This window comes from Arachis hypogaea, chromosome 3 (genome assembly GCF_003086295.3).
Source record: "Arachis hypogaea cultivar Tifrunner chromosome 3, arahy.Tifrunner.gnm2.J5K5, whole genome shotgun sequence".
NCBI lineage: Eukaryota > Viridiplantae > Streptophyta > Magnoliopsida > Fabales > Fabaceae > Arachis > Arachis hypogaea.
The window spans coordinates 134,775,241-134,789,070 of NC_092038.1; the positions used below are offsets into that span (position 1 = coordinate 134,775,241).

Consider the following 13,830-nt stretch of genomic DNA (forward strand, 5'->3'; position numbering starts at 1 on the left):
CATGACACGTTAATATAAGCAGAAAGTACATGCGTACAGCTACGAAAAATATTGTGTGTGGCAAAAGGTTAAATTTTAGCCACGTAACAATGTTTCGTGATAAATAGAAGATACGGTCATTTATTTTTATCACAATTTAATGTTCGTAGTTAAAATTTGGTGGCTAAACCCCATTTTTGTGGTAGTGTATGACACAGTAAAGAAACTTTCTGCTGCATCTCCTATCTCGGTCACTGTTTTCATCCGCTATATGCATCTTCTTATTTGTTGTTCTTCACCACATTTGCATTTTTTTCTTTGTTTTTCTTCGCGCCTCGTCTTCTCAGTCTCTTCGCTGCGCAGAGGAGAGAATGTGATTGTGATGGAAGAGAAAAAGAATAAGAGATTCAGTGACAGTGGTAAGAAAATTGATGGAAGTAAGGTGAAGAGATTAAATTAAAGAATTGAGAGTGTTCAAAAGATAGAAGAGTGACACGCAGTAACGAGTGGAGGTGCTTGGTGTGAATTGGGTGCGTAGAGAATTTGGTATATAATTGAGATGAAATCTAAGAGGCCAGCAATTTTTGTGTTTTGTGGCCACTACTTAATAATCAAAAGAAAAATGAGTAATTTTTTATCATTGGATGTAATCTCACACCATTAAAAATACTATTGATAGCCAATTGATAATTACAAAACACAAAAATTGCTAGCCTCGTACTCTTCTATAATTTATTTGAATAGTTAATATATACTGTCAAAATATAAAAATTAATTTTAGTGACTAATTTTAATGTATAAATAATATATTTAAAAAAACTGAATATTAGTTAAAAAGTTAATTATTTATCACTCTTTTCCGGAATATCTTAAACAGATGTATATGAATTTAAATATACAAATAATATTATGATTTTAAAAGTAAAAACAATATAAGTAGATCTATCTTATCATATTATCCATATCCGCATACATGTATATATGGTGCATATGAATGTAGCTATGCTGGTAAAGGTTCAAAGTGAGTTCTTTATTATTTTAATTGAATTTCATTTTATACATATGCAGAGTGGTCCAAGACTGAAAATATCACGGGTTGGCAGCCAACAAACAAATAACCGAAAATGCTTTGTGGGGGCAATGTCACATGTATTAGGCGACTAGTGTCACTTCACTCTTCATTGCCTCTGGGTCCCTTCCCAAACCGCTCATTCTTTCTCTCTTAACTTACATTACTAACAATACTAAGATGGAACCCAAGTACCTTGTAGCCTCCAAATTTTGATAAAATACCAATTATTTTGATTCTTGATAACTACATCTGCCATATACTGCATAAATGTTCTTACACCCTTTAAAAAGTCTATTGGGTTAATTGGTTAAGTGATTATTTTATTTGTCGTTGAAATTTGAATTTATTTTATGTATGCAATAATTTATTATATATAATAATAAATTTTTAAATAAAATTCAGATTACAAAAATTAATTTTTAATCAATCAAGTTGAAAAATATGATGAAAAATAAAAAAAGAAATTCTATGGAGGTCCAGATTTAAATTCGTGTAATGAGTGTTCCCTAGTAAGATAGATGGCATAAGTAAAGAACAAATATAGGTAAGATATAATCTGCCTTAAAATAAAATGTTTATATTTAGGAAAAAGTTTTAAACTTTTAATAATTTTTAATATTTTTTGTCATCATTTAACCATTACAAATACTAAAAATTTAATAAGTAAATTTTGCTAATTTAATATATACAAATTCTAAAAATTATAAATAAAATTATATTAATTTATGTGAACAAAATTTTAATAAATATAAGTGCAGATTATATATTTTTTGTGTACAAAACTTTTATAAATATAAATACAAATTATTATTGGTCAAATACGATAAAAATAATAATATTTATTGATGATATAGCATTATTTTTTTTAAATATAAATGATGATTTTATTTAAAAAAGTATAAGGTATCAATATATTATCTGCCAACTTAATACCAATAATAATTAATTATTATATGCCAAAAAACAATAACTCAAATGACATAGTCTTCCATGGTATAATCTCCTCATACTCAATTAAGAAGTTGTGGGTTCGCAAAAATGTTGTCAGTAACATAGCGAAACTGTTTTATTTAAAGCAATAATAACATATATTCCGATCAAAGTCATTGCTATTACATACAAAGTTTGTGATAAAAAAAAACACTAGGGTGGGCGCTAATAAGATGGAGCCCATGGTAGTAGCCTTTTGCTTAGGTCTAAAAAAAACAGCAGCAAACCCTATACTAAGAACTAAGAAGAGAGGATGATGATAATAATAATAAATTTAAAGCAGTAGTGTACTACTAATGGGACACACATGCAGAGAGCAGAGAAGGAGTAGTAATTAAAAAAAATGCTAATTAGCTCTATGATTAATAATTAATTATATATTAGTAGTAGTAGCATTATTACATAAGTAAGCTCCTAATAATGGCTGCTTGTGCGGTATTTGAGTCTGTGTTGGCCAAAAGCTGGGACAATCGGTCGCTAAGATCATCAACCTCTCTATGCAAGGTCTTAATGTAGCTACAAGTCTCTTGTAACACCTTTGCCGCAGAAACCTATAGAATAATAATGAATTAATAAGTTGTTATTAGAAATAGTAGTATATTTATATTTAAGAAGAAGAATGAGGTTGCATTGTGGGACCTTGTCGGAATGCGTAGAGCGGAGCTGAGGGATGAGTTGTTGCAACTTGGAGACGAGATCGGTGATTTGAGCATCGGTCATCCCGGCGGAAGTTGGAGCACCCGAAGAGGATCTTCTGCTGGACATTGTATGTGTTCCAAATAAAATAAATTAGAATGATGAAGAGGAGAATAAAAAGTGCATGCAAGTATGTATGGGAGTAAATATATAGTGCAGGGGAGGTTGGGAGAAATGGATATAGATGAAATAGTATGTATGATGTGGTGAAGTGGCAAGTGGCAAGTGTTAGTTGTTGATGAGGGAGAGTGGCAAGTGTCAACTCTCTTCTTTCTTCTACTACCCACTAGGGACCCTCTCCCTTTTGTCACTCTCACTCCTTCTCTCTTCTCCTTCTTCTTATTTTAATTAAGGACCAAAACATTTTCAATTAACTAACTTTTCTTTCATATATCACCAAATATCAAGGGCTCGCTCATGTTCTTGTACAAACAAAAAAATCAAATAATAACTAATTATTGCCTAAAATACCTTTTCCTTTATATTTCATGGTGCGGTTGTTTTTATCAATTTCATTCGAAAAAAACTACACGTGAAACTTTGAAAAATTTTTTTAAAAAGAATAAGAAAGAAATCCAAATGAGTATAAAAAAATTATAGGAGTCACTCAGATAAAGATGCTAAAAATATCTTTTTACAAAGATATTTTTTTAATAATTAAAATTTAACACATATAATCGATTAAATCATGTTATTTTTATCAAAATTAGGCTAGACAAATTAATCTGATCGAAAAATGGTGAATTAAATCTTGAACTGATCTAAATTAATATTATTTTTTTATAAAAAATGATTGTAATACCCTATTATAGAAAATGACTAAAATACTTTTATTATATATATTAATTTTGAGAATCCTAAATTTTAGTCCTTTATTTTTCTATCGTAGGGTTAGAATTTAGAATTTTTAAAATATATATATAATAAGAGTATTTTAATCATTCTCTATAATAACGGTATTGTAGTCATTTTTTATAAAAAATAATATTAATTTAAACCAGTTGAAGATTTGATTCACCATTTTTTCGATTAAATTAATTTGTCTAGCCTAATTTTAACAAAAAAATATGATTTAATCAATTATATATGTTAAATTTTAATTACTAAAAAATATCTTTTAAAAAAGACATTTTAACCATCTTTATCTAAGTCACTCTTAAAAATTATATCATTTAAGTTATACATCATGAAGTTACACCTAAGAGTTTACCTTAAAATAAATAAAGTAAAACTATAAATTCCAGCCACAAGAAAAAATCTTTACAAATAAAGACTAGAAAAACAAAAAAAAGGGCCATCACCATATATATCTGCCGACTTTTAAGTGTCATCAAAATGACGTTTACTTATACTAAAACATGTAAATAAATAATAAAAAATATTAAATAAATAAATTATTTTTTAATTAAGTTCAATCAAAATTTTTTTTCTTATGCATTTTCTCATTTTTTTTCAATCAGTTTTATTGTAACGATAAATTATTAAATTAATTTAATTAAATTTAGTTACTAAAATAATTTATCGATCTAACATCATCTATAAAAGTGGAACCAATTCACGTTAGAAGCACTTTCTTTATACAAATTATATATCGAAAAATAATTCTTCTTTAATTTTAGCAGCACCCTTAATCATATAGTCAAGGCATATTTGAGGGAAGACAATACGAGGGAAGACAATCTCCTAAAATCTGCAAAAAATTAGAGTAAAATTATAGTAGAAAGAAAATTATAAACTGCTAAAAAGAGATTATTCTTGGAAATAATAGTAATAATAATATTATTCAGATGGTTCTTATATTTTCGAAATCTGTAGCGACCATGTAGTATTGATACTTTCATAAGATTCTCACAATAAATATAAAACGAGATAGAATTAATCGTAAATTCAGATGACTTAACATACAAAATAGATCTTCTTAATTTTTTTAACAATTGAGGGAGTAAAGTGTGATATCTCATTATTAATAGGGTTAGCAATAGATAAAATAAGGTAGGGTTTAAACTCTATTCTAACCCTCTCTCCGGGTTAAAAATTTTCTTAAAATTATATCCTACCGTATCCGCGGGTTGAAAATCTCTCAATCCTAACCCTATTCGCACCCTAAATTTCTAAACCCTACATTATCCGAACCTACTCGTAGAAAAAAAATTTTTTTTAAATAAATATAAAATTCAACCATTCCAAATTTCACACGTATTAATAAAATAAAAAATAAAAAACTAAGTTCAAATTAAAATTAAAAACAATAAAATTTTAAAAAATTCAACATAAAATTACAAATAATATGATCATCAACTAGTTTAGTGATTATTTCAAATTTTTGTAAGAAGAAGATTGTGAGGACAAAACTCACTTTCTTCACTACATACATAACTTTTACATATACACTATATAATATATTAAGGGTGCGGGTAGAATAGGATAGGGTATACCCTAAACCTGTACCCTACCCGCAGACAAATTTATACCCTACCTTATCCTATCCACAACGAGTAGGATAGACAACCCTATTAAATAGATTGGTCTGGATTAGATACCCGTATATAGGATATATATTGTCAACCCTAATCATTAATTATTAAAAGTGAAATTAAAAAAAATATATGAAAAAAAATGTATTAAAAAATTATAAATTACACTTTACTCTCTTAATTTTGTTTTAACAATGAAAAAAATCCATTCCCCCTTACTCGTGAGTTAATCTATCTTTCTATCTCTTTGAATTGAAAGTCAAAGTCTTTTAATAGTAATATTAACAAGATAATCACATGTTGCATTTGGAGTTTAATTTCTAGGGCGTGATTCTTGGCATATATATAGTTAGATATACAACAAAACATAGGTAGCCCACAATCATAGCCCATATATAGGTATTGAGGGCTATGCTGTTATATGAAACCCTAAATTTTGGAATAGTGTCAACAACTTTTATCTTTATCTTCCTCTTCATGAGGAGAGCCACTCATGAATATATAACATCGATTCTTGTATATATATATTCGTGGATCTTGGCGATGGTTGGATGGTCATCCATTGTAAGATCTAGAAATTTAACAATAGCTTTTTCATAGCTAAGTAATGAATATTAAAATTTTTATTTGTAGGTTAAAATCATTTACTCAAATTATTAAATTAGTTATTATATATTTATATATGAATATATATTATTTAATTTATTTTTAATTTATATTTATATATTTTATAATAATAATAATTGATTTTAATAATTAATTTTAATATAGGATTAACATATATTTTTTATCCACCGGTGTTTGTTAAGATGGTAAAAGAAAGTGAATAAAGGAATTTAATTAGTAGAGACATCAGACATGCATGGATTCAGAGAAAAAGTTGAGTCTTTTAACTATCAAGTATTAACTGCTTAACTCACATACTGAATCAGGGTGTTCACCGGCACCGTTAACCTGATTACATCGTATATAATAATTTAATTTTAATATACTATTTGATCGTATATTTAATTACTTTATCATAAGAATAACTTTATATTTATATATGATAGAAATATAATTATTCATATTATCTTTTTATTAGTTTAAATTTTTTTTAAAAAATAATATTATGACATGTTATTAAAATTTTATTGACTCTAAAAATTTAAAATTCAATCATCGTTTAAAAAATGTTTAGTATTAAAATAAATAAAAAAGAAAAATAAAGTCTATACAAAAATACATGTAATAAAAAAAATTCTTGCATGAGAGAAAATAATAAAGATATAATCATTTATGAAAATATATAACCATGATATATCAATTTTTAAAAGAATAATTTCATCACATGATATCAAATTTTTATGTTTGAAAAATTAGTTTAGAGTTTAATTTTTGATAAATTCCAAAAGTAAAAAAGTAGTATAAATTAAATAAAAGAAAAAAAAATAGCCTATATAAAAATCAAACCAACTCCAAAAAAAAAAATTTATTTGAGAAAAAATATTAAAATTTTAGAGATATAACAATTTATATTATCCCCTTCTATCAGCTTACGTTTTTAAGTGGAGTAATTTCATGATACCAAATAATTTAGTATAAACTTTTATACCTACATTTGTATCAAAATTCAATTAATCTTATATGGCTGATGACATAGTAACCGCGGTGCACGTAGGCGAGATGCATGATGCATGGTTGTATACTATGAAGTACGGACACTTCGCTCAGTTGTCGTATTCGCGTGTCAGACACATTTCGGACACGACACTCACCGACACTCGTCCGACACGCGTGTCTGCTGTGTCCAACCGTGTCTTAATAAAAAATAAAAAATTCTTGTCCGGACACATCTGGACACGCCTAAATACCATCACGTGTCAGCGTGTCCAGTCTTATTCTTAACATATATTCTTAAAATAAATTTAGATATAATATATATTATTATCTATTAAAACAAAAAAATATTTTAAATACTTGATATAATTAAAATAAGACATTAAAAATAATTAAAAATTTTAATTTATATTTTAATATCAATAAAATATCAAAATATCATTACGATTTATCTAAAAACTACTTTATATTTTATATGTATACGTGTCCCCGTGTCAGATAAGATTTTAAAATTCACGTGTCGGCATGTCCCGTGTCGTGTCGTGTCCCGTGTCCGTGTCAGTGTGTCAGTGTCTGTGCATCATAGGTTGTATAGCATATGTATACAATGAACAACGCATAGAGTGACATACTTATTGTTATGTGGTCAGTACTGCTCACATGAACAAGCATTTTTCACGCTTTCACGTTTAATTTCTGTCTCATAAATAAATGCTCCGTTCATAAATGACTTGCATATAAAAACTATCTATATATGTAGTCAATAATGATGTAACTTTAATGTATTCAGTGTATCTAAAGACTTCTTACAAGTTAAAACTACTATCTGTCGTCGCGAAAAAAGTTAACACACGTTCTCTCTTGCAGAATGATTGTAGAGGAGTGTTTGTGTGTCTGTTTTTTTTTTTTTTTTTTTCCTTTTTGAAATTAAATTGGAGCAAAAGAAAACAAACAGTTTATTAACCAATCATCAATTAGGTAGTATTTGTTTTGAGATATTGAGATAGAGACTGAAACTTAATATCGTGTTTGTTAGTTTAGAAATTGGTATTAAAATTTTAGTCTCTATTCCCAAAATTTCAGTACCTCCAAAAAGTGGAGACACACGAGACTGAGTTGGGACGAATACTGAAATTTTAATAATATTTTATACCTAAAATATTTCTATTTCAATTAATTAATTCTAACTTTTATTTTTTTGTACAAATTAAATTAGAGATTTAATCCTATTTTAGTCTCTGTTTTTCATTTTACACCAAACACAATATTGAGACTTATTTCAGTTTCTGTCTCTTAGGTAGCGTTTGGTGGAGAGACAGAGACGGAAATAAATCTCAGTATTTTGTTTGGTGCAAAGTGGGAGACAGAAATTGAAATAAGAATGAAATTCTAATTTAATTTGTACAAAGGATAAAATTGGAATTAATTAATTGAAATGAGGATATTTTAGGTATAAAATGTTATTAAAGTTTCAGTCTCCATCTGTAAAAACTTTAATCCCCTATGTCTCTACTTTTTGGAGGTACTGAAATACTGAAATTTTAGGGACATAGACAGAAATTTTAGTACCAGTCTCTGAACCAACAAACATAATACTGAGTCTCAGTCTCTTAATTTCTGTCTCTCAGTATGAGTCTCTTAGTCTCTGTCTCTCTTTTAAACGCTACCTTAAGGACCACTATTCTAATTTAAGTGAATATTCATATACAGTTATTGTATTCATGTAAAATTGATAATTGACTAATAATAGATAACAATTTAATTAAACATATCAAATTAATTAATCTAATAATTTTTAACTATTAACTTTACATAAAGAAGTTTATGGTGATAATAATGGTTAATGGGTTGAAAAATTATAATGGATTGTTCTGTTTTTACTAATAATAGTTATATGTTATGACTTTTAGCATGATGACAGTAAAAAATATTTTATGAACACAAAAAAATTATTTATCAAGTCATATATATATATATATATATATATACTTACTTACTTATACATTTTTTAATAAAATAGTTAGTCAACAAAATACTTGTCGTAACAAATTAAAATAATCAAATATTTTTACAGTAACATATCAAAAAGATTTATGAACACCATAAACATATTCTTATGAGATCATTAGTAACTGAATTTTGTATACATATAATATGTATATATACTTATTCAACAGACATTTATTAGAAGAAAAAAAATAGGTTATAAGTTCATATTAAACCAACTATGACACTATTTGACCATCATCATTAAAATTGTATTCTTACTAACAATTGTAGTTTTTTGGATCATATATAATTGAGTGATTGCATTTGTAGAATTGATTCAAAAGTCCTTTATGCTTTCACCTTAGCAGTTTGGCCTAATTTGGTTTGAAACGGGAAGCAAAGCAAAAATGGGGCACCAAGACTTGGCTTTTAATTTTCTTCGTTTTTTACATGTGAGAACTTGCATTGTGTGTGATTGTGTCTTGTACTATGTCGTGGGTTAGGTCCAAGGAATTGGACCAATAACTTTGAAGACAACAATCCATCTTTATAGGAATTGGCCCCCTTCAATTCCCCCTCTGGTAAAACTTTGACCAATTGAAAACCAAACTAATAATTCATTTGCACTATTTTAGTTGGCCGATCTTACTAGAAGAACAGTTAAAGTTAGTCAATAATTATATCAATTTTTTTAATACATTTAGTTAACAGAACATTCAAAATCGAAAAACTATATACAAAGTTAATATTGAGTATTTTTATTGTTTCTTTAAATTTATCTTATTTTAACGTTTTGAAACTGCAGTATCAAAAACCAAGCTTTTAAAAATTTAAGGTAGTTAAAGATATAATTATTTATGTATTTTTTTATTAATTTAAAATTAAAAAAAAGTAATATTATAATATAATACTAAAATTTTTATAATAATAATAAAAAGAATTTTAGCATTAGATCAATAAAAAAAAACTCACATTCAATCCATCAATTAAGAAATTATCTTTCTTAGATTATTATTATTATTATTATTATTATTATTATTATTATTATTATTATTATTATTATTAGGGTAAACTACCAAAAATGTATTTGAATTATATTTTGTTGTTAGCAAAAATGTTTCTAAATTTTTTTATCAACAAAAATGTCCTCAAATTATTTAAAAACGTGACAAAAATACACATTCGTCAACTTTATTATTATTCGTTAATGGAAAAAATGTGGCAAACAAAGCTTCTTATGTGAAAAAAAAAATTCTAACATTGGTAAGTGAATTACATTATGTTTTTCTGTTAATAAAATAAATTTCTGATCACAATTACATATTTTTGTCACGTTTTTAAATTATTTAAAAATATTTTTATTAATAAAAAAATTCAAAGACATTCAAATATATTTTTGGTAATTTACCATCATCATTCAAAGAAAAGATAGTAATCATCAGTGACGGATCCAGAAAATTTTGGTAGTGGGAGCAAAATTTATATAACATGATAATAATTTTTATAATAAAAATAATATATGTATATAAAAAAGTAAATATTAAATTATCTATTAACCACTATATATCTATGTATAAATACATGTATTATTTAACTTATTTTCAAAGTGTATTTTTTATTTTAATATATATTTTATACAAATAATTATTTTTTATGCACATATAGCATGATTATTGTTATGATTATATTTTGTTATTGTAAAATATGATTAGCCTTCAAAATATCTAATATACAAATTAAAACACTAAAATAGTAATTTAAATAATAATATATAATTTAAAATTCGATTCTTTTAGATTTTATATTTTTTAAAAATTAAGTAATTTTTTTCTTAATACTACTGTCAAAAATTCTCTTTCCATATATATTACTAAACAATAATTTAAAAATTCACTTCCCAATACAATTAGAAGCCGACTCTTATTGATATTCATAGTTAAAAAAATTCTTTCAATTAATATAGTTGCTACGCAAAAATTAAAGCTAATTTGAAAAAAAAAATAATATTCTTTTGAGTTAATTTTTAAAAAAGAATACTAATTTCGTTTAAATCTAAGAATTGATCATTTTAAGGAATATGTAATATAAAATTTTTAAATTGACGATTAAGTACCAAAAGTTGAATAAAAAATTATTATGAGGTCAAATTTAATAATCTAATAAAGACAAATAAATGTTATTATCATATACTACTCAAAAAAATTCCAAATTGTAGTGAAATGCTTACCCCCACACTACTGCACTTAGATCCGTCCCTGTAATCATCCATGAGTACTGTTGCTCAAGATGAACGCTTTTTTCTTTCCCAAGTCTTTGGTTTCTATAGTCTTTCTTTGTTTTTTCTGTAATCATCGATGATATTGTGGATTATCATTTCAATTAAGACTTTTTATATCATATTGCAACATATCATTTGTATTTTGTAAGGGGAAAGATCCTCACTAGATTTTTATTGCAACCGAGAAGAATTATAAAGTGATAGAATAAGAATTAATCATCATTATATAATAAGTTTTATAAAAATATTATTGGTATATTAAAATTAGTCATTAAAATTAATCACTAATATATTTATATATAAATATATATGTTATTTAATTTATTTTTAATATGTATTTATATTTCAACATATATTTTATACTAATTACTGATTTTAATAACTAATTTTTAAGTTACACATAACATCGTTGTAATTTTTATATATGAACCACACACTATGATAATCAAAAGTGATTAAATTTTCACTTTCGTATTTTATTAATTTTTTTACTTAAAAAAATGTGATTCACTGAAAAAAAAAAAAAACACAGTATACTCTTACACACGTCAATAGATTATCTTAAATCAGCAGTTTTAAACACAGTAAAATCATAATAGAAACTTATTTAATTTTATGTAACTGCACATCGAACTGAAACTAACTAAAAATAAAATAAAAAAACATTTAAAAACTCTTACTTTGTATATTATATATACAATGCCTTTAAACTAAATCAATAAACTTATCACCACAATTATTTCCAATTCCTAGAGGAAAAAAAAACGGTGACAAACAATGTTAAAAATAGAATTAAAACGAGAGGCAAAGAGTAGAATAGTGGTGATGCAACAATTGCATAGTAGTTGTAAGAGTGATAAATTTGAATATAATGAATTATTAAAATTTTTAAATTATTGAATGAGATTTTTTAGTTAAAAAATTTGGGTGGAGTGTTTTTTTTTTAATTTTATTGGGCCACATTATTTGGGTGGAGTGTTTTTTTTTATTGTCTATCTAGCGAATCTGTATGAATTATATATATTTTTTACCCTTTTAAAAGCTTTATTAAACTATCAAAATACCAAATTCTAACTCCAGAAGATTTTTTTTTTTTTTATATTGAGTATTTTTGTGAAATGTGGACTGTTGAGATATTATTCTCAAATGTGGAATCGTTTAATTAGAGAAGTAGAAATCAGACCGTCCGATTATTTGTTAGAGGTACAAAAATTGGATCGTCTGATTTGTGTTAAAAAAATAAAAAAAAATTGAGGTACAAAAATCAAATTCTCCGATTTGTGTACCTTCAACAATTTTAAAAAACATAAATTACAATATTTAGAGTATATCACCAGTTTTACTTCTATACCCACAAAAAGAGCCACAACATATGCCAAATGAATAATTTATATTATGAGAAATTCTTTAGACAAGTAATTGTTAGTATTTTTAGTCATCAGACTAACACAAATATTAAATTATTTTTAATAAATAAATTTTACTAATTATTGTGTATAAATTTTAAAAACATATAGGAGTAAACTGTATTGATTTTTATGTGTAAAAATTTAATAAATATAAATTCAAATTATATGATTTTTGTCTGCAAAATTTTTATAAATATAAATACAAATTATTATTAATCAAATGCTAATAAAAAATAGAGTAAAGTATCGTTTTTGTCCCCAACGTTTGGGGTAAATCCTATTTGTGTCCCTAACGTTTTAATCGTCTTATTTGTATCCCTAACGTTTGTAAAAGTGATTCAATGTTATCCTGCCGTCAATTACACATCATGTGAGCTTTAATTTGATTTTAAAAATCTCTTCTTAAAGTTAGAATACAAATGTCTGGGATAGAATCGATGATCTACTCCGAAAAATAGCTCATCAAATGTTGAAACTACTTCCTACAACATTTACATAATTCACTTTTCTAGGGACATAATTGAATCTAAACACAAATAATGGGTATAATATTAAAATCGAACACATTTAAGTGAGACCTAATTGAGAATGAATATATCCAAGTGAGAATAATTGAAAAATATAATCAGATTTGTTAGTATAATTGATAGTAGAATAGCATTGAATCACTCTTATAAACGTTAAGGATACAAATAGGACGATTTAAACATTTGGAACACAAATAGGACTTACCCCAAACGTTGAGGACAAAAACGATACTTTACTCTAAAAAATAATAATATTTACCGGTCATGTAACATTGCTCTTGTTTTCTCATTATTTTGCTCCGATCTTCTCTAAAATCAGGAGAATGTAGGCAGTCAAATAAAGACAAAGGGGTACATACAGCAGGGAAATAAAGTTTTTTCATTTCGTTAACAATGAGATCACATGTGATGTTTTTGTTATTTTGTACGTCTGCAAGTAGAGCAATACAAATAAATAGTTCAACTATATATTTGACACAAGTTGTTTCTTGTTTAGTAGGGATCACTAGCTAAAATGCATAAAGTCATTCCTTTTAAGTTTATATATGACCTAAAATATGTTTACGTTTACTTAAATAAATTAAACAATGCATGTAACTAATAATATATGAATATATCTGTAATAGAAAAAAAAGGTTGAAGTTGATGGCATAACTAGAATTCTGTTTAAAAGTTTGGTAGTACACAGAATTTTACTGAAGACACGTGTTGAGACTGCAGTTTTGATCCTTGGTTGAGAAAAATTGATTAAACGAAAAATGAGGGTCCCCATGTGGTGGCTTTTATTATTTTGGAGTCACATGTTTAGAAATTCATT

At 25.8% G+C, this 13,830-nt stretch overlaps 1 protein-coding gene across 1 annotated transcript; it reads right to left on the reverse strand.

Moving 5' to 3' along the window:
• Window positions 1–2,115: 2,115 nt before the first annotated feature.
• On the reverse strand, window positions 2,116–2,938 carry LOC112736073 (transcription factor PRE6). The gene is made up of 2 exons (XM_025785427.3): window positions 2,681–2,938; window positions 2,116–2,592 (listed from the first exon to the last, which is right to left on the reverse strand). The coding sequence occupies exons 1-2, from the start codon at window positions 2,804–2,806 to the stop codon at window positions 2,440–2,442; spliced, it is 279 nt and encodes a 92-aa protein (XP_025641212.1). The 5' UTR covers window positions 2,807–2,938; the 3' UTR covers window positions 2,116–2,439.
• Window positions 2,939–13,830: the final 10,892 nt, after the last annotated feature.